At 47.9% G+C, this 24,876-nt stretch overlaps 10 protein-coding genes across 10 annotated transcripts; 5 read left to right on the plus strand and 5 right to left on the minus strand.

The window, feature by feature from the left end:
- Positions 1–118: 118 nt before the first annotated feature.
- FOMMEDRAFT_135461 (uncharacterized protein) lies at positions 119–1,732 on the plus strand (the record flags this gene model as incomplete). The annotated part of the gene is made up of 6 exons (XM_007268436.1): positions 119–184; positions 240–316; positions 384–478; positions 533–591; positions 672–703; positions 763–1,732. 6 exons carry the CDS (start codon positions 119–121, stop codon positions 1,730–1,732), a joined length of 1,299 nt encoding a protein of 432 aa, XP_007268498.1.
- A 15-nt stretch (positions 1,733–1,747) lies between these two features.
- Positions 1,748–4,497, minus strand: FOMMEDRAFT_110872 (P-loop containing nucleoside triphosphate hydrolase protein; the record flags this gene model as incomplete). Its single annotated transcript, XM_007268437.1, has 4 exons — positions 1,748–3,119; positions 3,183–3,880; positions 3,937–4,252; positions 4,305–4,497. The coding sequence occupies 4 exons, from the start codon at positions 4,495–4,497 to the stop codon at positions 1,774–1,776; spliced, it is 2,553 nt and encodes an 850-aa protein (XP_007268499.1). The 3' UTR covers positions 1,748–1,773.
- A 371-nt stretch (positions 4,498–4,868) lies between these two features.
- FOMMEDRAFT_135463 (ICMT-domain-containing protein) lies at positions 4,869–5,841 on the plus strand (the record flags this gene model as incomplete). Its single annotated transcript, XM_007268438.1, has 4 exons — positions 4,869–5,151; positions 5,215–5,334; positions 5,391–5,520; positions 5,574–5,841. The coding sequence occupies 4 exons, from the start codon at positions 4,869–4,871 to the stop codon at positions 5,839–5,841; spliced, it is 801 nt and encodes a 266-aa protein (XP_007268500.1).
- Positions 5,842–5,975: 134 nt separating this feature from the next.
- Positions 5,976–6,661, minus strand: FOMMEDRAFT_90352 (ribosomal protein L6; the record flags this gene model as incomplete). Its single annotated transcript, XM_007268439.1, has 3 exons — positions 5,976–6,076; positions 6,135–6,243; positions 6,299–6,661. The coding sequence occupies 3 exons, from the start codon at positions 6,659–6,661 to the stop codon at positions 5,976–5,978; spliced, it is 573 nt and encodes a 190-aa protein (XP_007268501.1).
- A 693-nt stretch (positions 6,662–7,354) lies between these two features.
- FOMMEDRAFT_90294 (uncharacterized protein) lies at positions 7,355–9,918 on the plus strand (the record flags this gene model as incomplete). Its single annotated transcript, XM_007268440.1, has 7 exons — positions 7,355–7,519; positions 7,921–8,196; positions 8,260–8,406; positions 8,461–8,984; positions 9,039–9,234; positions 9,289–9,543; positions 9,601–9,918. 7 exons carry the CDS (start codon positions 7,355–7,357, stop codon positions 9,916–9,918), a joined length of 1,881 nt encoding a protein of 626 aa, XP_007268502.1.
- Positions 9,919–10,279: 361 nt separating this feature from the next.
- FOMMEDRAFT_89007 (orotidine-5'-monophosphate decarboxylase) lies at positions 10,280–11,329 on the minus strand (the record flags this gene model as incomplete). The annotated part of the gene is made up of 3 exons (XM_007268441.1): positions 10,280–10,833; positions 10,899–11,010; positions 11,144–11,329. The coding sequence occupies 3 exons, from the start codon at positions 11,327–11,329 to the stop codon at positions 10,280–10,282; spliced, it is 852 nt and encodes a 283-aa protein (XP_007268503.1).
- Positions 11,330–11,565: 236 nt separating this feature from the next.
- Positions 11,566–14,627, plus strand: FOMMEDRAFT_110881 (tRNA pseudouridine synthase D; the record flags this gene model as incomplete). Its single annotated transcript, XM_007268442.1, has 9 exons — positions 11,566–11,925; positions 11,979–12,579; positions 12,637–12,805; positions 12,861–13,230; positions 13,280–13,359; positions 13,413–13,687; positions 13,748–13,943; positions 14,013–14,232; positions 14,297–14,627. Exons 1-9 carry the CDS (start codon positions 11,684–11,686, stop codon positions 14,625–14,627), a joined length of 2,484 nt encoding a protein of 827 aa, XP_007268504.1. The 5' UTR covers positions 11,566–11,683.
- A 282-nt stretch (positions 14,628–14,909) lies between these two features.
- FOMMEDRAFT_125982 (MFS, DHA1 sub-family) lies at positions 14,910–16,939 on the plus strand. The gene is made up of 8 exons (XM_007268443.1): positions 14,910–15,016; positions 15,087–15,139; positions 15,198–15,340; positions 15,406–15,513; positions 15,570–15,653; positions 15,712–16,178; positions 16,234–16,653; positions 16,720–16,939. Exons 1-8 carry the CDS (start codon positions 14,965–14,967, stop codon positions 16,836–16,838), a joined length of 1,446 nt encoding a protein of 481 aa, XP_007268505.1. The 5' UTR covers positions 14,910–14,964; the 3' UTR covers positions 16,839–16,939.
- Positions 16,940–17,117: 178 nt separating this feature from the next.
- On the minus strand, positions 17,118–19,423 carry FOMMEDRAFT_110885 (uncharacterized protein). The gene is made up of 2 exons (XM_007268444.1): positions 19,105–19,423; positions 17,118–18,912 (listed from the first exon to the last, which is right to left on the minus strand). The coding sequence occupies exons 1-2, from the start codon at positions 19,392–19,394 to the stop codon at positions 17,535–17,537; spliced, it is 1,668 nt and encodes a 555-aa protein (XP_007268506.1). The 5' UTR covers positions 19,395–19,423; the 3' UTR covers positions 17,118–17,534.
- Positions 19,424–19,578: 155 nt separating this feature from the next.
- Positions 19,579–24,821, minus strand: FOMMEDRAFT_169392 (uncharacterized protein). Its single transcript, XM_007268445.1, has 21 exons — positions 24,757–24,821; positions 24,629–24,704; positions 24,439–24,572; positions 24,304–24,380; positions 23,698–24,252; positions 23,491–23,648; positions 23,162–23,425; positions 22,886–23,110; positions 22,680–22,837; positions 22,500–22,624; positions 22,409–22,453; positions 22,241–22,353; positions 22,156–22,180; positions 22,016–22,098; positions 21,832–21,960; positions 21,708–21,771; positions 21,059–21,267; positions 20,811–20,983; positions 20,603–20,753; positions 20,426–20,543; positions 19,579–20,375 (listed from the first exon to the last, which is right to left on the minus strand). The coding sequence occupies exons 5-21, from the start codon at positions 24,089–24,091 to the stop codon at positions 19,642–19,644; spliced, it is 3,168 nt and encodes a 1,055-aa protein (XP_007268507.1). The 5' UTR covers positions 24,092–24,252; positions 24,304–24,380; positions 24,439–24,572; positions 24,629–24,704; positions 24,757–24,821; the 3' UTR covers positions 19,579–19,641.
- Between the last annotated feature and the right edge of the window lie 55 nt (positions 24,822–24,876).

A 24,876-nucleotide genomic window follows, 5' to 3' on the forward strand; every position in this document is an offset into this window, starting at 1 on the left:
CCAAGACAAGATGCCTGCACGCGTTGTTGACGCGCTGTTTGGTCTGTATGACGCGATAAACTTGGCATCGCGACGATCCTCTGTGCTAAACTCTCACTGAGTCACTCTGCCAGTTAGTATGCGATTTCGCGTCCGCAACGCCTTCTACTTACGACTGTCTGCAAGTGATGTTATTCCTCTATATGTGAGCATGTCAGCCTTCGTTATACCACAAGCTCTTCATTCATCAAGAAGGTCAGGTTTATCTGGACGAGAGACATGTTGACTGGATGTCGGAAAGGACGTTAAACTCCGTGGTATCTGACTTGAAACCATTGTTCGATTCTCTATCTCTATTAATGCACACAAAGTACATGTGGAATTCTGAAATCCCTTCCACCCAGGATAGGCCCTAAATTAGAAGCTGAACGGTACGCTCATTTTGGACCTGGCGGTCCAGCCTCAGCTAAGAAAGGGACTGTTGAAGTTTGTCGTGGAGGTGAGCTTGTCAGCTTTGATTTTCGACTAGAAAATGCTAATAAGTTCGTATTAGATTCGTATCAATTTGCTTATTTCCTTCGGAAGGCTGAGCCTCACGCCATTGTGGTCAAGGTGAGTCTAAGCTTTAGATCTGTACATTTTCGTAGGCTGAGCTCATTTCTGTCTCACTTAGACTAGAAACTACGTTTTAGTCGATAGACCTGCCCAAACCAACAATACTACAGCTGAGAAACAGACCGGTGTTATTCAGAGTGAAAGCAATGATGGTACTCAAGCTACTAGTTCTACCAAGGGAAAGAAGCGACCTCGGAAGGCAGTGATTACTAGTAAACAGGCGACGAAAAGGAAGGGAAGGGACAAAGTCGTTGATGTGATTGAAGATTCGGAGGAAGACATTGAGGAACCGTCCTCGTCGCAGGGAGAGATAATAACTGACCAGGACGACTCGGTACCTGCTGCACCAAGACGGTCTACACGCAGCAAAAGGCAGAGGATCGCCTACCGAGAAATCTCTGACGATGACGATTTGCCTGACAATAACGGTGTTCTAGATGAAGATTCAGATATGCAGACTGAGGAGGGGCTAGATGTGCAGGATGTGCAAGATGTGCAAGATGTGCAAGTCAAGCAGGAGGCATCTGAGGACGACATAGCCCTTCGAGATGAAGACGCCTCCGACAATGAGCCTAGTCCAGAGCCGGAACTGCCTCCAGACTTTGGGATGGACGAGGACGAAGAAGAGAAGAAACTAAAACCGCAACTTCAGCTATCGTTTCGCAGCTTGGATATGCGCAACCGTTGCTTATGCGTAGTCGTCGAGCCGTGGCCTGCAATTCAGTCTCTAGATACGGGCACTGAGGCTTTACGTACGGCTTCGGTTGCTCCATCGGCTCAGAATGTAACACCCAGTAGGGCACAGAGCGTTGCCGCCTCGATATTTGCTCCAGACTCTGAGAGCCAGGGTGTTCGTGAACAAACGCCATTACCACTCTTCCTTCCAGATCCTAGTGGAAGGGACCGCAGTCAGACACCAATGCCAATACGATTCCCAAGCACATTGCCATCTCTTGAAACGATAGACGACACTCAAGATCCGTTTGGAGATGGCGATGGCTTTGGCATGCTCGCTTTCAGTCAAGCACTCAATAACGTATCTGGCGATCGGATAGGTGCAGCTGAAGACGACGAAGACGAAATGGACGGAGGGGCGTTATATGGAGACGCGGATGAAATACGCGGGGCTTTGTTGTAATCTATTATTATTAAAGGAAATTAAACACGCGTACTATACTCTTAGTTTCTATGTAATCCCTGTGGGGCCGACTCTGGGCTCATCCGTCCGATCTCTGTGAGGATTTCTGATGCCCTGGCTTCGCTAACCACTCGGAATCCAGCATTAGTCATTTCGAACGTTCCATGTCCACCTGTAAGGGAGCGTAGCCGGTTATTAAAGTCAAGCATTTGACTGAGGGGAGTGATTGCGTGAATAGTTCTCTTCATGTTAAAACCCGAACGACCAGCTTTTGATGCTGAGAAAGCCGAGGGTGACATCCACTCCGGAGGTAAATATACGCCGTCTTCTGGATAAGGGATACTTTCTTCTCCATCGCTAGATGTTGACATCTGCTCCCCGAGATCTACAATCTCACCACCTCGCTCAGTTAGTTCTTTCACGACTCGACCGAGGTGATCTTCGCCGACTGTAATTGTGACTCGTGTATATGGTTCCATGATACGACCTGGTCCCGCACGCCGCAGACCACGACGCAAAGCCATGCTAGCTCCGCCGGCGAGTAGGTTCACAGATACATCGGGTGGTGTCAAACCGAATTGTCGTACTAGGATGCGCGTACGTGAAACTGGGAAGGCACAAAATGGAGAAGTCAGTAAGGCACTTGCAAGACCCTGTGCAACGTGCGTTAAAGGGTTATGTGCGTCTATCGAACTGAGACTTCCTTCTGTTGGCGGTGCGCGAAGAGGACGACCATTCTTCGTGAGCACGACGTTCCCATCCCAGTGCGGGTCACCTTCCTCATCAGGGGCGAGCGCACGAATATCAAGCTCCATGTGTACGGAAACGGATCGGCCATGCAGTTCTGTACTCCAGTCTTCGTTGACATGTTGCTCCTCTCTGTCGCGGAATGTTTCGCGGTACGTGACGCGCCGTTGACCAGATTCAAAAGCGACACCCCACTCGTCTCTCAACCGGCCTTCGATGATCTCGAGATGTAAAGCTCCTAATCCGTGAACGAGCAACTGTCCATCAAGGGTCTCGACTCGCGCGGATGGATCTGTGCGTGAGAGAGCCATAAGTGCATCTTGTACAGGTTGTAAGTCGGAATTCGTCTCAGGAATGATGCTTGCGGACATCACGGCTGGTGGTGGCGTAATGTCACGTAATACATCGAAGTTCGTCTCTTCCTCCTCCTTTTTCTTCACGCGCGAAGAGGCATGAGAACTGGCGGATACCAACATATCCCCTGTGCGGGTATGCTTGAGTCCAAGAATGACTCCGACGGAACCAAAAGTGAGAGTCTCTACTTCTTCAGGTTGAGATGCGTACAAGAGAAGAAGCTTGGAGATCCGCTCCTTTTGGCTGCGATTCACATTGAACAGAACGGTCTGTCTTGTAAGGGCACCTTTGAAGCAGTTTACAGATGAGCAACTGTGTTACAAACCCTTCAAGCATACGAAATCTTTACCAGAATAGACCCTTACGAAAGTCATCCACCCTTTTCTTCTGTCCCAGGAGACTTTCCACGCCAGCATTTGGACATCCGCGGACTTCTGCAACGACACAGATCCAGGAATATCCAAGGGACTGGCTAAAAGAAGACCAGCATAGTCCAATACTAAGTCCGTCCCAATATGCTTCATAGCTGAGCCACACAAAACGGGAAGAACTTCATTACGCAACGTTGCAGAACGTAGCGCCGAGACGATGCTCTTCGCTTCGATTGAAAGGTACGCTGACGGATCTGCGGGGAGCTCGAGTAGTTTGTTCATGAGCTCCTCGGAGAACATTGAAAGATTTTCCAAGAGTGCCGTTCGTGCGGGGATTAGTTCTTTGGTCAGGGGATGGTCTTTGGGGAAGAGTATGCCGTCCTTAAGTTGTTCAGCTTTTGTGGGGAGTGGAATTACTTTGAATGATGGAGTCTCGAAATTCGTTGGGTCGCATTCATCCCACTTCCAGAGTTCCCAGCGGACGAGATCAATAATGCCTTGAATACCTGGCTCTGCAGTTGCGTAAGTGTGTGGATTGAAGGACGCGACAGGCAGCGTGATTGCCATAGGTGTTGGATGTAATCGATAGTTGAGCAGAGAGCGCATGGATGCGCGGAAGGATGCTCCAGTACGATCCATCTTGTTAAGAAAGACTATACGGGACGGAACACTATATCTACAATAACATGAGACCTTAGTAAATTACACTAGAAAAGAATAGATCTCACCAACCTATCAAGCTGTCTCCAAACTCCTTGAGTCTGGGCTTCCACACCCTCAACTGCGTCTATAAGCACAACTGCACCGTCGACAACGCGACTAGCGCTCTCAACTTCCATCCCAAAATCGGGATGTCCTGGCGTGTCGATGAGGTTATACGTCCATCCTTTCCAAGCGACAGGGATGCTTGCAGATTGAATCGTTATTCCGCGCTCTCTCTCCGCTGGAAGAAAGTCCGTAGTTGTAGACGCGGTGTCGACTGTGCCTGGTGCAGATAGGAAGCCCGATCGCGCAAGGATTGATTCGGTCAAGGTTGTCTTACCCGAGTCTAGCTTTTTTATTCATAAAATAAACTTTCTTCAGAAGTGCTGAGCACTCACCAATGTGTGCTACGACAGCAAGATTGCGTATCTTTTCAGGACCATCTGGTTTTGTCTGAGTTTTTGCCCTTGTAGATGCAGGTCTAACGTGTTGAGGTGTCCAACATCGTTGGATTACATTTGCAGCCGCAAATTTACGGATGATGCTTGGATGCTGTAGTACTCTCTGACATGAACTAGACTGCCATAGCATGTCAGGTTGAGAGTTTAGGAATATTCAAGCAGTGTAGCAGAACATAAAAAGCTAAAGTGCAGGATTGCCAAATTAGATCGGCATGCTGTGCTGCCTTCCGGTTTCTCCGCATCGCAATTGTCTTCATAATCACATCCATTCATCATGCACATTTAACTGCCAGGGTCTTGTTAGATTCTCTTTTGTCTAGTTCTCCGTCTTTCTCTCGTCATCCTACTGTTACTGTCACTGCTCTGTGTTTCGCAGGACGAAGAATGAGCATGTCTGACGAACACAGCGACGTGGGCTTCGACGCTCGTCTCAAGGAGCGTACCAGTCGGTTGCGCCAAGGCAACGGCAACGGTGGCACTTTGCACCGTAGTCCTCTTGCGATGCGTCCTGCTGGGCCGACACAACCTCATGGCACGATTCCGAACACACCAGGCGCAGTATCCTTTATTTCATTCATTCTGGGTGGCATCTGCTTCCTTTCTTTCTCGACTTTCCTGTCCAAGTTGGCGGCATCTGGTCACCTAGATCAGGGTGTAATAGACCAGACCGGCTGGTGGTGGGCAACACCACAACTAGGGTTCTTCCTTGCTGCTTGGAGCATATTTCATTGGGGAGAGTTCACCGTCACTGCTGGGTGGAATAGAGACAAGTGTAGTGTCGACTGTGAGCGTCCCCATTTCCTTATTCTTGTCACTTGTCTAATTTGTTTCTGCTCGTGGCTGGAAGCTTTTCTCCTTGATAATGGTATTCTTTACCATATTGCGCACGCAACCGCGCTTACAGAATATATCTTGAGTCTGTATTTTCGACCAATGTGGAAGTCATTTCCTTATGTGTCTGTTATTGGTAGGCATTCGTATAAGAAATCCTTCTTTAATTTAGTATTAATAGAGAATTCAAAGGCATTGTCTTCACAATTCTCGGTCAAGCACTTCGCTCGGGCGCGATGATACACGCATCTACTAACTTCTCGCACCAACTTGCATACCAAAAGGCAGAGCAACACCGACTGGTCACGGATGGGGTTTATGCGTGAGTTGGTTGATCAAATTAGAAGAATTTCGCTATTCAAAGCTACTGTACAGATGGTTCCGACATCCATCATACGCAGGTTTCTTTTATTGGGCTCTTGGAACGCAACTCCTATTGCAAAATCCAATATCTTTCATTCTATACAGCATCTTGCTCTGGAGATTCTTTTACCGCCGAATCCAAGGTAAGTATACCAGATTCTCTGCGGAGCGAAGTCCTGACATAGGTGCAGTGGAAGAGGCCTCGCTCATTCGTTTCTTTGGCGACGATTATAAGCAGTATAGGAAGAGGGTTGGGACGAAAATTCCATTCGTTCCTTGACGTACGGACTTGCAACGGTTATACTGAGTTTTAATTGTGGTACATAGCGCACATAAGGATTGAAAAACACAGCATAATCATCATAATGCGTGCCTAAGAACAGTGAGAGATGAAGCAGATAGAATGAATGCCTTTTATTCCGTCTCAATGGTCCCCCGCTCTGACACGTAGATACCGTCAAGGAATTTACGGATATCCTTGTTGCGCACCCTGCAGATACCCTGGATGGACGCAGCTGAGAGAGACAATTGGATAAGTGTATTTTTCATATAATAATGGTAAGAGTCACTCACCGGATTGGGAGACGTTCTGGATGTCGGTACCCTCAAGAATAAGCTCATCCTTCTGGGCTTTTGATTCTGCGACAGTTACACCGGCAAGCATCTTGACATTTCGGACCGTCTGACAGAGTCCAAAATAAGCGGTTTGCAGGGCAATAGAAATCCAATGAACCAACCTTCTCTCCCAAGAAGTTTCGGATCTCAAGAGCAGAGCCATTGTCCTGGATAATGCAGTTGATAGGAAAATGGGCATAAACGGCACGCATTTTGTATTGGAAGCCCTTCGTCACGCCAATTATGAGGTTGTTGATGAGTGACCGGATTGTACGAAGGCATGCATTGTGTTTTCTACCGCCCTGCCATACAGCAAGGGTAATCTTGCCGGTTTTGCCCTTTACGACCTGGATGTCCATCTGTACATGGCGGACGTCCTTCTTGAGAGTACCGCGGGGGCCAGTGACGGTGATGAGACGCGACTTGATGTCGACGGTGACTCCCTCCGGTACGTCAAGTTCCTCGGTCTGCACTACGTCCCTCATCTGTGAATGAATGAGTCAATCCATCACAAGAGACGCTAGAAACATCCGGATTTCGAGCATAGATGGCAAGGAACAATGCTCTTGCTACGTCCGGACAACATGCACATTGATGAAACACTCACTGTCGGTCTTGAAGTGGTTTGTCGATGTCTGGTCAGTACGTTTGGACCGTTTTGCAGAATGTGCGCGAAACGGAAGATGCCGAGATAATCAGGACCGTGCGTCACACTTGCCATATGTGTATACCTGAGTCAGCGATTGTTTTGCGGTTGAAGTCGGAGTTCCAAAAATGCTGACTGTTACATAAGTCGGAGGCACGCACGCTGGTGCCACTTCAGCACTCTGTTGTGAACCACCATCTCCACCCATCCCAACATCGACCGGAGTGTGACCGTAGACTCAGTGTCTGTGAAGACAATTCTGAACGATTGTTTATTGTGCAGATCAGTGTTAGCCGCTCTATTCATTGCTCAGGTTACTTGTTACCCTTGTTCGCCGCTTTTTCGTGGGCATAGTGCCATTAGTTGGACTCTTGAGTTCCACGCTTTGAGTGCGCTGCCAGCAGCCATGTCGCTCTACCAGCACCACGCTCCTCAGTCTTATGGGCATCCATACCCACCTCAGGCAACGCAGAGTTTCATGCAGCAACATGCCCAGCCGTCTGTGGCCCCCTATGCATACTCGTCGTACTCGATGCCTCCGTATGAACCCGGCAATTTTCGGAGAGACTACGCTACTCGCTTGTCCGAACTAACGATGAATTCGAAACCAATTATACAGAATCTGTCTATGATGGCACAGAATTTTACTCGCTTCTCCGATATCGTCGCCGAGTGCCTCCAGGCTCACATACGTAGGGTGAGTAATTTCCCAGTACCCATTGCTTTGCGCAATCTCTTGCCCTTTTGCACACTTTTTTTTTTCATTTTCAATCAATACAACGTTATCTGAGCGTATCGTTGTGCATTCTCAAGCGCGGCTACGTACAGTATTAAAAAAAACATGTATTATGAGTAGATAGTTTTCGTCAAAGTTGTGAAAGGTGTGCTCAGGGTCTCGTATTAGACCGCCACAAGCATGTCCATGGGCGAGTATGCTTGCGAGAATATCGGGTGACCGATTCGCCACTTTGCGAAATATTTCTCTGATAACTTCGCACTTGCCCCTTTGAAACTTCAACCCCTTTGTCCAACAGTCGTGACTGTGGGAACGTTGCTGACTGATTTTGTTTGGTTTTGCTTTCTCGATTCTCTTTATAGGTACCAGCTTGGATGAAGCTTCCTGCTTTCTATGTTCTCGATGCGATCTCGAAAAATGTCTATGAGCCCTATGCCGCCAAATTCTCGGCATTCGTCGTTCCTCTGTTTCTTGAAACTTACGGACAGGTTGATCCCCAAACTCGTAGCAAAATGGCGGAGATGCTTGTCACGTGGCGAACTGGTTCGCCTTCAGGCAAGGAACTTTTCGGCGTTGCAGCCCAGGTTTCCCTCGAGCGCCAAATATGGGGAAACGACCCTTCAACTATTGCTGAGCCTGTACGCCGGACTCGCGTCTCTACTAAGCATTCTCAAGTACTAAAACGGCCATTTTATTCACAGTCAACTCGTCGACATGGCCAAACTGCTCCTCTTACGAAATCGCAGGTTCTTGCCGAACTTGACGTTACTTTGGCTCTGAAAGAACAGGCGACTCATGCCAATCCATATGATACGATGATAGCGAACCAAGTCAATGTTTTGCATCAGGTTCGTTATTTTCTTGCATTTCCCGATGTTTCTTGATCAACTTATTTTTTTCAGCTCCGTCGGATGGTCGAACTAGGAGTTTCTCAAGAGGAACTGCAACAGATTCTTTCTCAACTTCGTGCTATGGGCCGTGACAATGCAGCAGTACCTCCGCCTCCACCTCCCCAACTTGTAGCCCCACCACCTTCTGTATATAACGGACCACCCATTGTACCACCGCCTGCTCAGTATGTTCAACCGTCTGCTCCTTTGGTTCCTCTTAGTACATATCCTGCACCTGCTCCTGTGAGCCAACAGCCAAACATTTCAACAACTCCCGTGCCTAGTGCAGTACCTAATATGTCTGGAATAACAAGTCTTTTTGATTCGCTTGTGAAAGCGGGTCTGGTGAGCTCTAGTAACACCCCTCTCGGAGCAGGTACGAGCACGCAAACTCCTCCACCAGCATCCGAGACGCTGGATGAGGATAAGGCCAAGGTTCAAAAGAAGGCAGAGGACGAACGCTTAGAAGCCCAAAGAAAATATGCTCAGGAGATTCTCAGCATGAATATTCGTTTGACAACGGCAGATATTACAAGGTACGTAGGTTGCATTATTTGAAGATGACGTTTCTCACTTCGTTCATTCCACAGACAACGACCCAAAAATGTCTCAACTTTGTATGAGCGCCTCTCGATTCAATGCAAACAATGTGCTTCTCGTTTTTCTGATGACTCTGCTGGGAAGAAGAATTTGCAAGACCACTTGGACATGCATTTTCGACATAACCGTCGGATGAAGGAAGCATCGGGACGTGGCTTTAGCAGGAGTTGGTTCATTAGTGTGAATGTACGTACTTATCACTAGTTAAAGTGCTTTTTTCTTTCTAACTGCTGTTCTTAGGACTGGATTTCCGAGCCGTTAACAGACGTGAAAGGTAAAGGACGGGAATTGGTATTGGTTGGCAAGAACGCCGATGCCACGAAAGAAGCAGCTGCGAAGCGCGACGCGGAAGTAAGAGCTTCGGTAGTCGTCGTTCCTCCGGGTGATGAAGCAAAGAGCATCAGTTGCCCGGTTTGCAAGGAGGTTTTGAGAAGTGAGTTCAGAGAAGAGGATGAAGAATGGATCTGGCGCAATGCTGTGAGAGTTAAGGATAAGGTATTGATTGTCAACTGTTGACGGGTTTTACGATCGCTCACTATGCTCTATGTACAGATTTTTCATGCAACATGCCAAGCCGAGATGGCTACTTCCACGACTCTTGCCGCTAAGTTACGTGCAGATGAATCCGCAGCGGCAGCCACCGCACGAAGCCGATCCAGAACACCTGAGCGTACCGCACCTTCCACCCCTACCCAGGCTGCCCAGAAAGCAAAGTTAAATCTTCTATCGTTTGACAGGACGCTTGTCGCAGATACATCTTCAGTGGCTGGGGTAAAGCGGAAAGCACATGGCGATTCTCAGGACACTGGGAGCGCAGAGACACTGGTAGGGACTCCACCAACGAAGAAGGTGGTTTTATCTGCAGCATGAAGAGTTTTCACTCGTGCAATTCCGGAAGGGTTGAGTGAGAGCGATATCTGCGTGTGTGTTGGGACAAGTCAGCATGTTTGACTTTACTTGCAATGCGCATTATCTTGGACATCACGGAGCATATCTTAATATTATTATCCTCTTTTTTTAGAGTTCTTCGCTTTTCGCTATTCGCTTTCGTGTCTTGATATTGATTTCTCGGGAGGGACATACATACACTAGCATACATTTTGGTATACGTGCGAGCATCAATGTATTCTGTACTTCTGCAATGAAACGATTTTATTCTTCAGCTCTTTCGTAAAAATGTGTGTATTGTTGGTTTGGCATGTGGTTTGAGACGTTTCGAATGAATTCAACTTTAGTTCCTGTGAGATTTAAGTCTTTCTTCATACGCCCTCCAGCCCTCGTCTCGATAAACTTCTGCGAGCTTCTGAGCAGCAGCGACGTCAACCGAATCGCTCTTCCCGTAAATACCACGACCAACGATAATGACGTCGCAGCCAGCATCCACGACGACTGCTCTGGGAGTCTTGTATTGCTGCCCAAGGCTATCACCACTTGCTTGAAGTCCTACGCCAGGGGTGAGAATTATGAAGTCCTCGTCTTGAGCAACGGTGTCGCCGCTCTGTGGATTAAGACCGATTCCTTCCATTCGACGTTGTGCGATGAATCCGAACACAAAGTTGCGGTTCGCGCGTGCCATGCGGACTGCTTCTTCTGTGTATTCTCCGCGAGCCAGTGAGCCTTTCGTGCTCATTTCTGCGAGGAGGATTAGTCCGCGTCCGAGTGGAAGGCCGACTGATGAGAGCCCGGAGATGATTGAGGGCCCTGGGACGGCGTGAGCGTTTGTGATGTGTGCCCAGGAGGCGATGCGCTGTACTCCGCTGGAATATTGTAGGGTGACAGTATTGCCTCAGAAATAAGATAAATGAGAGTCAGCCTGTTGAACAATGGAGTTGATAGAGAGAGGTGCACACCAATGTCAGCAAATTTCCTGTCTTCGAATATGAGAAAGTCATGCTTTCGGCTAAGCTCTTGAAGCTGCTCTATGAGATCATCATCGAAATCCTCGATAATATCAATATGTGTCTTCATTATTCGAACCAGAAGCGTGAATTAGGGAACGTTGGGAACAACGCATATAGCCAAAAAATAAGCCCGCAAAATATGTAAGAAGCGAGATCAATCAATGTATTTGACCTACGGAGCAAAATATAAATACCTTGATAAGACAAGTATATGGGCCAACAGCATCGATGATACTGAGGAAGTTGGCTTTCTTCGAGACGTCCACACTAACACATAGATTGGACTTTTTGCGCTCGATGGTTTCGAGAAGCGCTTTTGCAGCAGGATTGGAATGGCGGGCTGCGCGTTCACCGTATGTCAATCTGAGTACAGAGGTCATCTATGACTGAATTGCGTGAGGATGACGATGTTTTAGACGGAAGGGCGCTAGGTTAGTGAGGTGTGAGGGAGTCATAGTTTAAAGCAGCAGACGAACCCGCAGTTTTCGGACTGACTGATGATCGGCGCTCAGGGTCCAGTGTGAGTTGAAAATCGAATCCTAGCAGCCCAGTGCTGAGTGTGCAGGAACAGCTGCTTTATTCACTTCTTACTTCTCTCTCGAGTTACCATGTCCACCAGTGGAGAATGCACTATAGACGACGACGGAATCGAGCTTCCTCAGGCGAAAAGACAAAGAATAGATGTCACGGACGAGAAAAGTTCTATTCCAGATGTGATTGCCCAAGAACAACCTATGGACGTTGAGGCGCAGCTTGAACCTGTCACTGTGACGGAGGCTGCCGCAGCTGAGGAGGCAGAAGTATCTGGTACAGCTGTGGTGGAGGCTTTGCTTCCTCCGAGTCGCGCTTTACTCGGTCCACCACCTGCATCTCACACTCAGGGATCGTTTTCCGGGCACACGCTTGAATACGATGTTGGCATTTCTGAATATATATCAAAAGACCTACCTCCTATTCATGCCATCATAAAACAGCGGTGAGTATTTACTGTGTATAGTTGTGCCTGTACCTGCTTAAGGTACGCTGCAGATTCACTGACTTTCTCGTTCATGAAGTCAATTTGGATGGAGAAGTAATCCATATTCAGTCGTTGGAGATGCCTAGCTCCGAAACGAAGAAACAGGTTGAAGCTCCTTCTGAAAAGGACGGAGTGCCTATTCAATCTGCGGACACTCAAGAAGGGTCAACTTCGACTTCAGCGCCTGTTCAACCAGAGGACGATGCTGGTGCTGGCGACTGGGTCCTAGTAGAACCAAAATTGCAAGAACAATCCGAAGCGACTTCAACTCCTCAAGAAGAGGAACTTGAACCTTGGCCCGAGTTGTTCACAACTCGCCTGTCTCCATATCTCTCGGAGTCTCTCATCGCACAACTAAAGCAAATGTATCTGGAAGGACCAGAGCCGCCTTTTAAAAGTGATAGCGGATGGGCTGGTCGCCAGTCCAAGACTACGGAAAATACTGACGCTGGTCCAGCCCAAGAGAATTCCGAAAGAAAGGTGGAAGGTGAGGCAGCACCTTCAAAGAACGAACGAGGGAAAAGAGGAAAAAGAGGAAAAGAACGTGGTGGACAAGGGAGAGGCGGACGTAAAGCTAACAAGCCCGAAGACCCTCGCAAGGTCGTCTCTGACGTGCGCTTAAATCTCCGTACAATGTAAGTTCAAATTCGCTGATCGTATTCTGCCCAGCCTATGGAATCAAAATCCGCTCGAACTGCTCTTCATTCTGTAATCCGTGATCTGTTCGGAGGAAAGCTTGAAAGCTCGACAGACACGAGCAAACAGGACGAAGATGGACGTGTTGTCATAACCTGGGCGAGAAGTGGCCAAGGACGCGACGCAAAGCGAGGTGGTCGTGGTGAGCAGCAAGCCCATGTTTGTACTTATTCATGTACTAATAATATTGATTCGAGATCATGGTCAGAAGCCCACTCGTGGCAACTACCCACCCTACATCCACTTTACTCTTCAAAAAACGAATAGAGATAATCAAGATGCTCTTAATCACCTATCACGGCTTTTACACTGCAGCATCAAAGACCTCTCCGTTGCAGGTACAAAAGACAAGCGTGGGGTTACGGTTCAGCGAGTTGCATTGCGTCGTGGTAACAAAACTGTTGAAGATGTGTGGAAGATGGCGAATGGCTATCCTGGCCGTAGGTCGTTAGAGAAAGCCGTTTCGCAACGAGGTGAACGTGGTGTTCGTGTTGCGGACTTCAAATATGGTAGGGCGGGCTTGGACTTAGGGATGCTGAAGGGCAATACTTTCATCATTACATTGAGGTGGAGAAAGATTAATTCTCTTGGAGAAATGATGCTAAAAACGGCACAGAAATGTACGAGTCGAACCTCTCGATACCTTGGATAAAGCTATGGAGTCTCTCAAGCACAAAGGCTTCATCAACTACTACGGTTTGCATTCCCAGTTTTGCAGTCGATTTAGATTGGCTTAATACTTTAAACAGGTATGCAGCGGTTCGGTACAGCATCTATACCAACACATTCCATCGGGCTTGCATTTCTCCAATGCGACTGGAAAAGAGCGGCGGACTTGATCCTTCGACATAGGCCTGGTGAACATCCCGATGTCGTCGCTGCCCGAGATGCTTGGTTAATCGAGAAGAATCTTGATAAAGCGCTCAGCCTCTTTCCACGTCGTGTAGTGGCGGAACGCTGCATTCTTGAGAGCTTTAAGAAGATGAAGGGTGATACGAGAAATGTCATGGGTGCATTGTCGACGGTATGTTATTTGAGCTTGATTTTCGTTTAGAGCACCGTTTCAACTTATGATTTTTTTCAGATTCCTCGGAACCTCCGACTAATGTATGTGCATGCATATCAATCCTACGTTTGGAACGCTATTGTATCAGAACGTATAAGAATGCACGGCGCAGAGAAACCTGTAGTCGGTGACTTGGTTTATGAACAAGAGGGTGGTAGATTGAAGCTGGATGATAGCACCGAGGATGCGGAAGAGCTTGATTTAGATGAAGAAGGTCCGTACCATTGGCATTTCCCAAAGATCTTTCTGGCTAATAATAGTCGTATTTCTCATATGTTTGTAGGTGCCCCAAACCAATCATCCCGGAAACAAAAACGGCCTTGGGTGCAACCTCAAGTGAAGACTCTATCCGAAGAAGACGTCGACAAATACACAATATTCGATGTTATAATGCCTCTGCCAGGCAAGGACGTTGCATACCCTGGAGGCGCATTAGGTGAACGGTACCGGGAGTTCTTAAAAATGGATGGGCTCGATCCGGATAACTTTAGCAGCAAGCACAAGTACGCGCTTAATTTTCCTGCAACGACTCTCACGCGGGTTTATTAACTGTTGATTTCTTCCCAGGGACTACAACTTGACTGGAGCATACCGGAAAATCATCTTGAAGCCGAAGGACCTGTCGTGGACAGTTTTGAGGTACACGGATCCAGACGTGCCCCTTGCGCAATCTGATGAGGACAAGCTGCTCGGTATGGAGCCGCCCGTAGTAGACGAGAATGGGAAGTTCGTGGCATTGCAAGTGAACTTACAGTTGAGCACGGCAGCTTACGCGACGATGGCTTTGCGCGAGATAACGAAGGCGGAGACGAGCTCGCATTATCAAACAAGCTTGACTCGGGAGTCAGAGGATCAGGCATTCAGGGGAAGAAAGGGCGCAGAAGAGATGGAGACATAGTTGGTGTAGTCAAAAGTATCCCACGAGATTCGCGGGACCGACCTGTTGTAACTGCTGTTGCATACGCATAGACGAAATATGATACACAGATACTGTTCGAGGCGCCCCAAGTGCCGGTGTGAGAAAGCTGAGACTCTCATCAGTGTGAGTGTGCAGCGGATCGAAGTTTGGTTGATGAGCGGCTTGAGAATGCGGTGGCCGCGATTGGCGGTCTGTCGATTAGACACGTAGGCGCGTCTCAGCGTGCACTGCTCACACACCCACATCCCGTCCTATTTAACCGTCGCCTTCATTTACGTTCAAGAACTGGCTCTTGTCGCTACCTTGTCTGTCTGTCATGGCGAAGATTGAGACGATCGTCTTCCTTTCTCTTGTCCTTGATCTCTTCGGTGAGTAATGAGTACAAGCTACACTGTGTCACTTTCGTGTACACTGACAGACATCGGTTGATCTACACAGCCTTCACTATCCCTCTACCTCTGTTTCCACGAATAATCGAGTGGTATACCAAGGTTAGACTACACCCATTATTCACGCCACCGTTAGACGTAGCTTAACGCGCTCGTACAGCGGGAAGCATCCGATCCTAATGGTTTCCTCTCTCGTACCCTCGCCGTCGTATCTGGCTTTCGATCGCTCTTCATAAACACATCGAAAGCCTCACACAAATGGGACGTTGTGCTGCTTGGCGGTTTCATGGGTTCTGTCTTCTCGTGAGTCGCATTCTCTAACTTCTCTTGGCATACGGTGAATCTGAGTCGACCACACTTGTGTTTAGAACATTACAATTCCTTGTTTCGCCCCACATCGGCGCCTTGTCGGATCGATATGGGAGAAAGAAGGTTTTACTGATCACCATGGCGGGAAATATCCTGAGTGCTCTCGTGTACGATTTATATTTCCAACACTTCAACAATTCGTGAACTTACACGCCTGTAACAGCTGGATCCAGTCAACTTCCTTCGCATCATACATGCTCTCTCGTGCTATCGGAGGATTAAGTGAAGGAAATGTTCAACTTGCTATGTAAGTTGTGTCCATATAATTATTTTTAAAATTGAAATAAGCTGAATTGGTGATTTAGCGCTATAATTTCGGACATCACAACGCCAGCTAACCGTGGCAAAGCGCTCGCGCACGTAGGGATTGCATTCGCAATTTGCTTTATTATAGGCCCACCCATCGGCGCGTACTTCGCCTCTCGCCCCATCCCATCTTCTTGGACTGCCGGTGGTTACGAGCTGAACATCTACGCTGTCCCGGCGTTCTTGACTCTCGTACTGCTTAGCGCGGAGACGCTATTTTTAGCACTTGCACTTCCCGAAACTCGTGGGACAGTTATCAAACATGCAGCCGAGAAAGTGGCGAATGGAAAGGCAAATGGGCACAGTAACGGATCTGCTACTACTACGAATGGACATGCTAAGATTTCTCGTGAGGAAGACGTTGGAAGGAGGTTGAGTTTGTTGAAGACGCTGAAGCACACACATTTCCTTTTCCTTGGGCTGTTCTCTGGTGTCGAGTTTACGCTGACGTTCCTCACGTTCGATCGTACGTGCAATTAACATTTAATCTGCTCTTCAGAATGCTGACAACGTTCTCCTAGTGTTCGACTGGACCAACTCGCAAAACGGCATGCTAATCGGATTCATTGGGGTCATCAGCGCCCTCCTCCAAGGTGGCTACGTCCGACGCTCAATGTCCAAGACAGGAGAAGGCAGAATGGCGCGAAATGGCGTCTCCAGCTGTGCACTTGGCCTCGTCCTCCTCGCGCTCGTCCCACAATTCGTCGGATCTCGTACAGCCGTCGCTGTGCGCTTACTCCAAGCGGCGGCTGTTTGTCTAGCTTTCACGAGCGCGACAGTCGTCAATGCACTTACTGCTTATGCTTCTTTGCAATGCGACGAAGCTGTCGACCCGGATACTGGCAAACCGCTTACGGCGCATCCTGAATTGGCGAAAGGAAAGGCCCTTGGTCAGTTTAGGTCTTCGGGACAGCTTGGGAGGGCTATTGGTCCGTTACTCGGTACGCAAAATTCTCCTTCGCCCCCTTTTGTTCACTGGATATTGACTTTGTTTGTTTTGTACGTAGCATGTGCATCATACTGGACCGTAGGACCATCTCTCACTTATGCAGTCGCTGGAGCAGCGATGTTCATGTTATCCTCAAGAATGAAATCCATTGCCGTGAAGCCTCAAAAGACTTCTTGATGCATTCATTCCCACCACCTACCTATGTAGACACGTACGAATCATATATACATATATTTAATTTTGTAAATCACTTTTGGAAAATATTTATTCACATCCCCAGCTTTCGTCTTTCTTTCCTTTATGTCGCGAAAATGATTTTGTTTAAATTGCAATAAGTTTATCGAAGTTAACTGCCACTCGCCGTCCTAAATTTTTACTCATCTAAAATCTATGGACGCTACAAATAAACTACACGACAAGAGCACCAAGTCTGGCAGATGGAAAGGGAGCGACGAAACAAAATAAAGTGGTGGTATTCCATTAAACTTGAAATACTTGCTTTTAATGTTTTACTTCCGCGTGAAGGATGGACAGTAATTGGCTACTAGGTGAAGTCGAATATCAAGAGGGAAGAGATAATTGTCTCTCTATTTAGAAAGTACTTGTGCTGCGAGGGAATTAAGGAGCTTGCTATGCGAATTAGAAAGAAAAAGGAAGAAGGGTAGAATGCAACGAAAAAGGGTATCAGACGAAAGGGAGAGGAAGGAAGAACAGCAGTCCAACTGTGCCAGAATAATCTCAAGTTCGAAATGAATGACCTGTCTGACATGATGTGCGAGTTGGGAAAGAACAAGGAGTAGGGAGTAGGGGGCAGCAGCAATCTTCGGTAATATCCATGAACAAAAAGGAAATACTGTGTGGTATTTTATTTCTTCAACGCGCCTCCCATGAATCCCAGGTCCCATCTGTACTCCGCGGTCGACGAGCCGCTGCATTCGCGGTATCACTCGTCGCGGCGTGGTAGGATGGTGGCGCGCCGCCCGAGGCGCCAGGGGTGGGAGGCCTCGAAAAAACCTGCGACGAGCCATCTGCATTGGCTTGTGCTTGCAGGCCTGAAGAGGCACCATATACAGTAGCGTCCTCTAAATCATCGTCTGCATATGCATGCTTCTCGGGCACACGCGCGTTGGTCGTCCTTGGGCGGGAACCTGACGCTGACAAAGATCGTGTGTTGCTCGGCCGCCGAGATCCCTGCTCGGGGACCGGTACAGCGCCAGGTGTGAAAATGGCGGGAAGGAAGAAGAGGTACCCACGAGCGGGCCAAATCCGTCGGGCCGTCTGGCGCCCGCGCGGTCGATCATAACCTCCAGTAATTGTAGTCATCACCCGAACCCTATATCGAGACAGTACACCGACGATTCCGGTTCGGCGATCGACGGAAGCATCTGATGATGCGAATGGAGATGGCGGTCGCATGTCAAACGGTAAGGGAAGCATTGGGACGTTCTCGCCTTCCGAATCCGGAGAAGGCGAAGGTGAGCGGGAAGACGTAGGCGAGCTGTTGGGTAATACTCGTGAAGTCAAGGTGAACAGACCCAGGTCGACGTTCCAACGCCCATTGCGCTGATGTGCCCAGGGTAACATGATCTGGTAACCGTCCGATCTCTTGCTGCTCTTTCGCCAGTACAGGTTAATCAAACCAGCGATCAACAGGATTAAACCAATCCACATGAGGCCTTTGCCCCAAGTACCCAAAAAGCCGATGAATGCTGCATCATCCGCATGCCAGCTGCTGCCATAGAAGTGGAGGAAGAACGAATGCGGAACGTCCTCGACTTTAGCGTTCTTGCCGTACAGTGCTTTTGGCAGGACTCGGACTTCTCCGCCTGGCATATCTGGGGTGGGAAAGTGCGATGAAGTCCAAATACCATATTGTGCAGACAGGAACATGGGGCCGGTTGAGAACATTACCGTTGGGTAATTCAGTATCCAGTTGTGATCGAACGTGACCAGGTTATGAATAGTCTGCGCCATGAATGGGTGATGTTTCTCAGCAAACATGAGATCATTGGAGACGCCGACAGGAATAGTCCTGGGCAAGATAACAGGATAAACAAGGAGCCTATCGAGACGGCGACGGCATCCTACGTCTAGGTCGAGGTATACTCCTCCATAGAAGTGGAGCACGAAATAACGGATAGCGTCCGCGCGCTGAATTGGGTAAGGATACGCGTCAAAAGTATCCAAAAACCAGGGATACTCCTTCGCGATGAATTCGCGTGAGTCGGCGTCTGTCCACAACTTATAATCACTGTCAAGTCAGGATAACACGGTCAGCCCATGTCTCGCGTCGCGTCGTGAGAGGAGTGGAACAAAGTCCCCAACGCAAAGCAATAATACAGCCGATGCGCAGACATCCAGTATCCAACAACCAGAGAAGAAAAATGTTGCAAGATAGCTGTACCAAGGCGGGGGAACGAATAATGAACACGCAAAAACTCACTAGTCAGGCATCATTGCTCTGCACTCTTCCGAGATGCTCTTCCAACGGTCGGGTAGTGTCTCTGATTTCCACGTCTGGTGAATAATTCTGGGAATGCGCTCGGTTTTGCCAAGAGCAGTCGCATTCCATGTCGCATCTTCTTCAATAGGACCGATCTCTTCTTCGGTGAGGTATGCCGCAGGGTCTATAGAAAGATAGATGGAGATGGAAGAGAGAACAACGACAGTTCCAATGAGAAAGAGAGCTAGAATAAATAGGAATATTTGCAGAGAGCGACGACGAGAAGCCATGGTGAGGGTCGCCGTGGAAGGAAGAGAGAGGGAGAGTAGAGAAGGGAAGGGAAGTGGCTTGGGGGAGCGCAATGGAGACGCTCACAGCCCCGTTCGTTCAATCAAGGCGACCAACCGGTGTTCAGAGTTTGCTGAGCGCACCTTCCCACGCTCTCGCCCCGTACAGGCGCAAAGCAAAAGCAGTGCCACAGCTATAATTACAATTACTGTATATACATATCCGCTCTAATAGATACAATAAATACTGCTAGAATCCACCGGTTCCAGTGGGCCGCATGGGCGTCTCGAATACAAGTGCCAACTGAGGCATCAGCTGCGCCAGTGAATTCAGAATCGCGTCGTCCATGTACGCCCGTCCCAACACTCCCAGCTTTTCCAGGCACGAAACCCAATCTGCACGAGACCAATGCTGTCCGCTGCGGCCCCTCGGATCGTACTTGTGAGTGAAGAAATTTATCATGCGCGAGTAATCGCTCGTCAGCTCCTTGACATCCGCAGCCGAGGCAGTTCGGGGTACACGCCGCGCATTGCATAAGTATTCAAGAATCTCGTTCGCCTTCCAATCCTTCGCAGGTTTACATGAACTAGATGATGCATAAATCGAAGATGCTGCCCCAGACTTCGAGGGTGCTTGTGTGAATAAACTCGCAGGTGCAACACGCTGCAGCAGCTCAGAAAGAAGAATCCCAAAATGTCCTATCACTTGGTCGTGAAGATCGTCCAGAAGGTGCTGTGGTGGAGGATCCTTCAGAATGAAGTCGTCGTCGTCAACCTCCATGCCGTCATCTTCGTGTGTGATGGTTTTCGTCACCTCTGGCACTCCTAATTCATCATCGAGAGCCTCGCGTACACGTCTAGGACGAAACGTTTCCTTGTAATCGGAGAATTCATTTAAGAATGGATAGTCATTTCCGAAGAGGTATCGGGCCAGGGATCTACTGGACCAACGAGTGAGAGTCTTTGGGTTCAGAGTCAAAATGCCTGAATTGAAAGTTCAATAGACATGCGGGTGAAGCCTGCATCTAGCTAACCTTGGGACTCTGCATTAGTGCACAAGTTGTTATCCTGGCTAATCGCAAGTACATTGTGGTGTTGCTTCTCCCGAAGAAATAAGCAACAGTCAACTATTAGATCATCGTTACAAGTGCCCTTAGGTAACAACTATAAGTCAATGCAGCCCATGGCGCTAAAAAGGTGACCGAACCTACAGGATCTCTTCTCTTCCAAGAACCAGACTTCTGCATTGTTTGCTTATATGCCTGGCCTTTGACACTCCGACGCTCTTTTAGCTTCGAAAGAATCCACGTTGAAGCCATCCGCGCCGTCCAGCATAGCTGCCGGCTCTTGTCGTTCTTCTGACTTAAAGCATTCAACCACAGGAACGAGACAACTGAAATAGTGAAACCGAGGACTTACTAGTCCAGTTCCTCAACTACGATGCCCGGAATGATAATAGATATGGGAAAATGCACTCGATCTACGTCACCGGCGAATTGCTGAAGCACATCAAGGTACCGAAGCAGAACATTTGTATCTACGACAAGGTCTATTTGACCTAAAGACACAGAGTCCTTAACGCCACTTGAAGCCTACTAGTGTCAAGCGCATCGTTAAGATCGGTGTCATCGCATCATCTAGTCAATCTTAATACATGAGTCCTTTACCTCGCTGTCAATATCCATTCTATTCACTTCCTCATCGATCAGCCGCAGAGCAGGATCAGACCATCCTGAGAAGTTCTGTGGCTGAGGCAACACTGTTTTTGAGGATGATGGCTCGCGCAACGCATCATCAGGTACATCGATCTTCCCTGAAGCATGAATGCTCTTTGTTCCTTGGGACGGAGCCCAACGAGATTGTCTGAGCATAGTCACTGTTGATGTTTAATGAGAAGCCATGTTGACGCGTGCTTTTGTCGCGTCGCGACGTGTCTTCAAAGTTCACACTTCCGCTTAAATCAATGCTTACCCAACTCGGCAAATGACAATTAACGCCCACTTGCGCACACTAAACGTCTGGGATGTGCAAAAAATTCAAATCTATTGTACTTCTACACTTTGCAAGTGAGTATCTACAGAATAAACAATAGTACGAGCGCTACAGCAAAATACAAATAAACTACTGAGAGCGCCAATTGGTAATTCTACTCTTCTCCGGGGTTTTTGTATCGTCTCAGTGCTCTGTCTCTTGCTGTCTTGTGATTCACAAAAGGCTTCGGATATCCATGCTTCGAAGCGCTTTCTGTAGAAGGTTCATGGATAGCTATAGAATGTGTTACGTTCGGATGCGTATAGAATATGGGCCAGTACAGACCTTTTCCTGTGAGCTTGCGGAGTTCTGGCACGTAATGTCGTATGTAATTTCCTGATGGGTCCGCCTATGAAACATGTCTGTCTCAGCATTCTTTTTCTGATGTATTAACGGGCCGTTGCCTTACTTTTTCGCTTTGTGACACTGGATTGAAGATACGGAAGTACGGTTGAGGGTCCGTGCCAGTACTTGCACTCCACTGCCAACCACCGTTATTGGATGCCAAGTCTCCGTCAATGAGATTCTCCATGAAATACTTGAAAAAGTAAACCCGTCAGGTCAAATTGATTCCTAAGCCGAAAAAAACCTACCTTTTCTCCCAGTCTCCAGTCTAGCATAAGGTCCTTCGTCAGGTACATTGCGACAATCATGCGACACCGATTATGCATCCATCCTAAGGCGTATTATCAAGTTTAGCAATTTCAAAGTGTGAGGAACTAGATGGTCTTACCAAACTCGTTCAATTGCCTCATGCCCTTCGAAACAATAGGTTTCCAACTTCAGTCTTTCATATACAAAGCGAAACCAGTACTCACTGCATCGACAATCGGAACACCAGTTTTCCCATCTTTCCATGCCTGTAAATGTTCTTCGTTGGTCTCCCATTTGACGTCTGCATATTTCTCAAGATAAGACCTCCCCATCGAAACTATCACAGTTCTTAGTTATCAAGAGACATGCTCCGAATTCATTTGGAAACAAACCTCTCGGAAAGGCGACCATGACGTGATTGTAAAAGTCCCTCCAAGCTGCAGAATTCAGCATAAATTATGACAATTACCAAGTCACTCTCACCTATTTCTTGTACCCACATGCCTACGCCATTTCCTCTATTAGCTTCAATGTTTTTGCAATTCAAGAATTTCATCGTCGCGCGAATACAAGCACGAGCAGAAATTACGCCAGAAGCGAGATAAGGACTTTCAGAAATGCGTCAGAACTTCACTTTCGCGCAGTAATCGCGGACGAACATGCCTTAAACGAGATGTAGTATCCATGTCGGTAAGGTTCCTTCCTGTGCTATATTCTTGTATTCGGCTGCTTTTGTTCGATTCTTCCGCGCCGTCCGAGAGAGGGGATGTTTCTCCTATCTGACTAGAGCGAGCTTTCGTGTGCAAGAAACGATCTAACATCTTTACTCCTCTGTCAGCATTGTGTCGCGTGTAAGGAGACTACTGTACCTGAAGTGCCACCTTAGTTCCACCAGGCCAGTATTCAGCCATCTTGTCCTTGTCTGCGCATTCAAAGCGGTCAACGAACTCAGGAACCTTTGATTCAAACAATCCCGAAAAACGTCCAGACGACCGAATTGCTTTGTCGTTTGCTTTCGGCATCGGAGCTTCTTCGATCCACTCCAAGCTTTCATTGAGAGTGGTAACCCAGTTCCTCTGCCACGGCGAGTATACCTAGCACGCCAATGGGGACCGCATAATGAAGACCAAATTGAAGGTACTCACAGTATATGCCCTTCCATTCTTAGTCTTCAGGATTCCAGGATTGACAACCAATTTATCTTGTATGAAATCGCATTTTATATTAGCTTTCTTGCCGGCTGCATGGATCTTAATATCTCGTCTCAGCTCATCGACTTCATATGATATATTTGCGAAAAGTTGTGTCGCTCCCCAGTCCTCTAGCAAAGAAATAACCCTTGAAGGAATAGAGTGGCGCGGCTCTACAGTAACGATGTACAATGGAATATGCAACTTATCCAGGTCGTCCTAGAGATCACGGAAAGCTATGTCACTAACACCTTAACATTTCAGGCAGTCGCGACACACTGTACCTGGATGACTTTAACATTTCGAAGCATAAAGTCGATGCGTCTTGGACCCCGATCATGAGCTTCATAGTCCTGAGGACTAATGACGAAAAGGACGAGCAAAGGAATATTATGACTTTGTGCTTGTTCCGACGCAAGACTCAGAGCACGGTTGTCGACAACTGAGAAAGCATTCGGTAATAGGGTTACATCGCGTAGGAGCCTACGTACCTCGCAAATCTTCCATTCTCAACCAGTAAACAACTGATTCACCTTTCTTCACATTTTCAAGACCATTCTGCATTGCATCAAGCAGAATCCGCAAGGGAGGGTTCTCGTCAACCGCGGCAGCATTCTCGGCGGTGGCTACCTTGTTGTAAAGAGGCCTTGCTTGTACTCTTGCTTTCTTCAAATTTCCGAGTCTATGACCGTCCACTATTCCGTCGCGATCCTCGGAATGGGCTCGTTTTGACATTTGAGCAGAAGATGTGCGGACACAGGAGAGATAAGATGAACGTAGAGCAGAACAGCGGACTACAGGTCTGAGTCGAGGAAGCATAAGACAAATTGGTTCGATTTCCATACAAACCGTGACATAAGGCTGCCCGTCCGATTCCAACGTCATCGCTGAGTCGATCGTCTCCCAACAATCGACCAGTCGTCCGTGAGAGATCGGTCAGTCTGAATCCGAATCCTCTTCCCCGCTCCGCCCTCGTATCCTACTCGACGATGCACTGTACATCGATCTTAGAGGCGTTGATGATGGGTTCGGCTTGTCAACGACGCCTGCGAAACCATCAATCTCAAGCAGACCGATACGAAATGAGAGAACCTTACCCGACGTTTGCAATCGCAACTCCAGAGCGGCCGTCTCGAATCCATCCGAGTTTCCAATTTCCTCAAACCCAATTAAACTATATCGTCACGAGCGTCAGTCGGAACGAGACAGCACGATCAGGAAAGTTGCCGCACCGGTCTTTAGTTACACCGTCGATAAAAGAAATCACACAAGGAAGAACCTTGATTTGCAACCTTTCTACCAGCCATGGTACATTCTCAACGAACACCTTGAGAAAACGGGTTGCAAAATAGTTAGGGGCAAGGATCTGTGGAAGTGGTTAAATTCTTGCATGCTTGTAACACATAGCTGTCCGATGTTCACCTCCAAATGTTTGTTCATTATTGCACATCGGTTGAAATCGCGGTGATAGAAATGGATAACACATCGTTTCTCGGAGCTTCAATCACCATATGCTCAAGGCATGCAAAGTTCGTAGAAGAAATACTCACGTACTGATACTAATTACTTGCTTCTCATCCGTTATTTCCTCAACTCTTCCGTGTCCTTCTTGCCGCATATCCTTTACCATATTCATTCTTGATTTAATGAGAAATGGAGACGAAAGTCGA

This window comes from Fomitiporia mediterranea (assembly GCF_000271605.1).
Source record: "Fomitiporia mediterranea MF3/22 unplaced genomic scaffold FOMMEscaffold_8, whole genome shotgun sequence".
NCBI classification, from domain to species: Eukaryota; Fungi; Basidiomycota; class Agaricomycetes; order Hymenochaetales; family Hymenochaetaceae; genus Fomitiporia; species Fomitiporia mediterranea.

Coding starts and splice junctions, on each gene's coding strand:
- FOMMEDRAFT_125982 (XM_007268443.1), top strand. CDS start 14,965: ATGGCGAAGATTGAGACGATCGTCTTCCTTTCTCTTGTCCTTGATCTC. Junction 15,140..15,197: donor TAATCGAGTGGTATACCAAG/GTTAGACTACAC, acceptor GCGCTCGTACAG/CGGGAAGCATCCGATCCTAA. Junction 15,514..15,569: donor AATATCCTGAGTGCTCTCGT/GTACGATTTATA, acceptor CGCCTGTAACAG/CTGGATCCAGTCAACTTCCT.
- FOMMEDRAFT_110885 (XM_007268444.1), bottom strand. CDS start 19,394: ATGGCTTCTCGTCGTCGCTCTCTGCAAATATTCCTATTTATTCTAGCT. Junction 18,913..19,104: donor AGAGCAATGATGCCTGACTA/GTGAGTTTTTGC, acceptor CTGACTTGACAG/TGATTATAAGTTGTGGACAG.
- FOMMEDRAFT_169392 (XM_007268445.1), bottom strand. CDS start 24,091: ATGACGTTGGAATCGGACGGGCAGCCTTATGTCACGGTTTGTATGGAA. Junction 23,426..23,490: donor GAAATGTTAAAGTCATCCAG/GTACAGTGTGTC, acceptor CGTGATCTCTAG/GACGACCTGGATAAGTTGCA. Junction 22,354..22,408: donor CATGGTCGCCTTTCCGAGAG/GTTTGTTTCCAA, acceptor GAACTGTGATAG/TTTCGATGGGGAGGTCTTAT.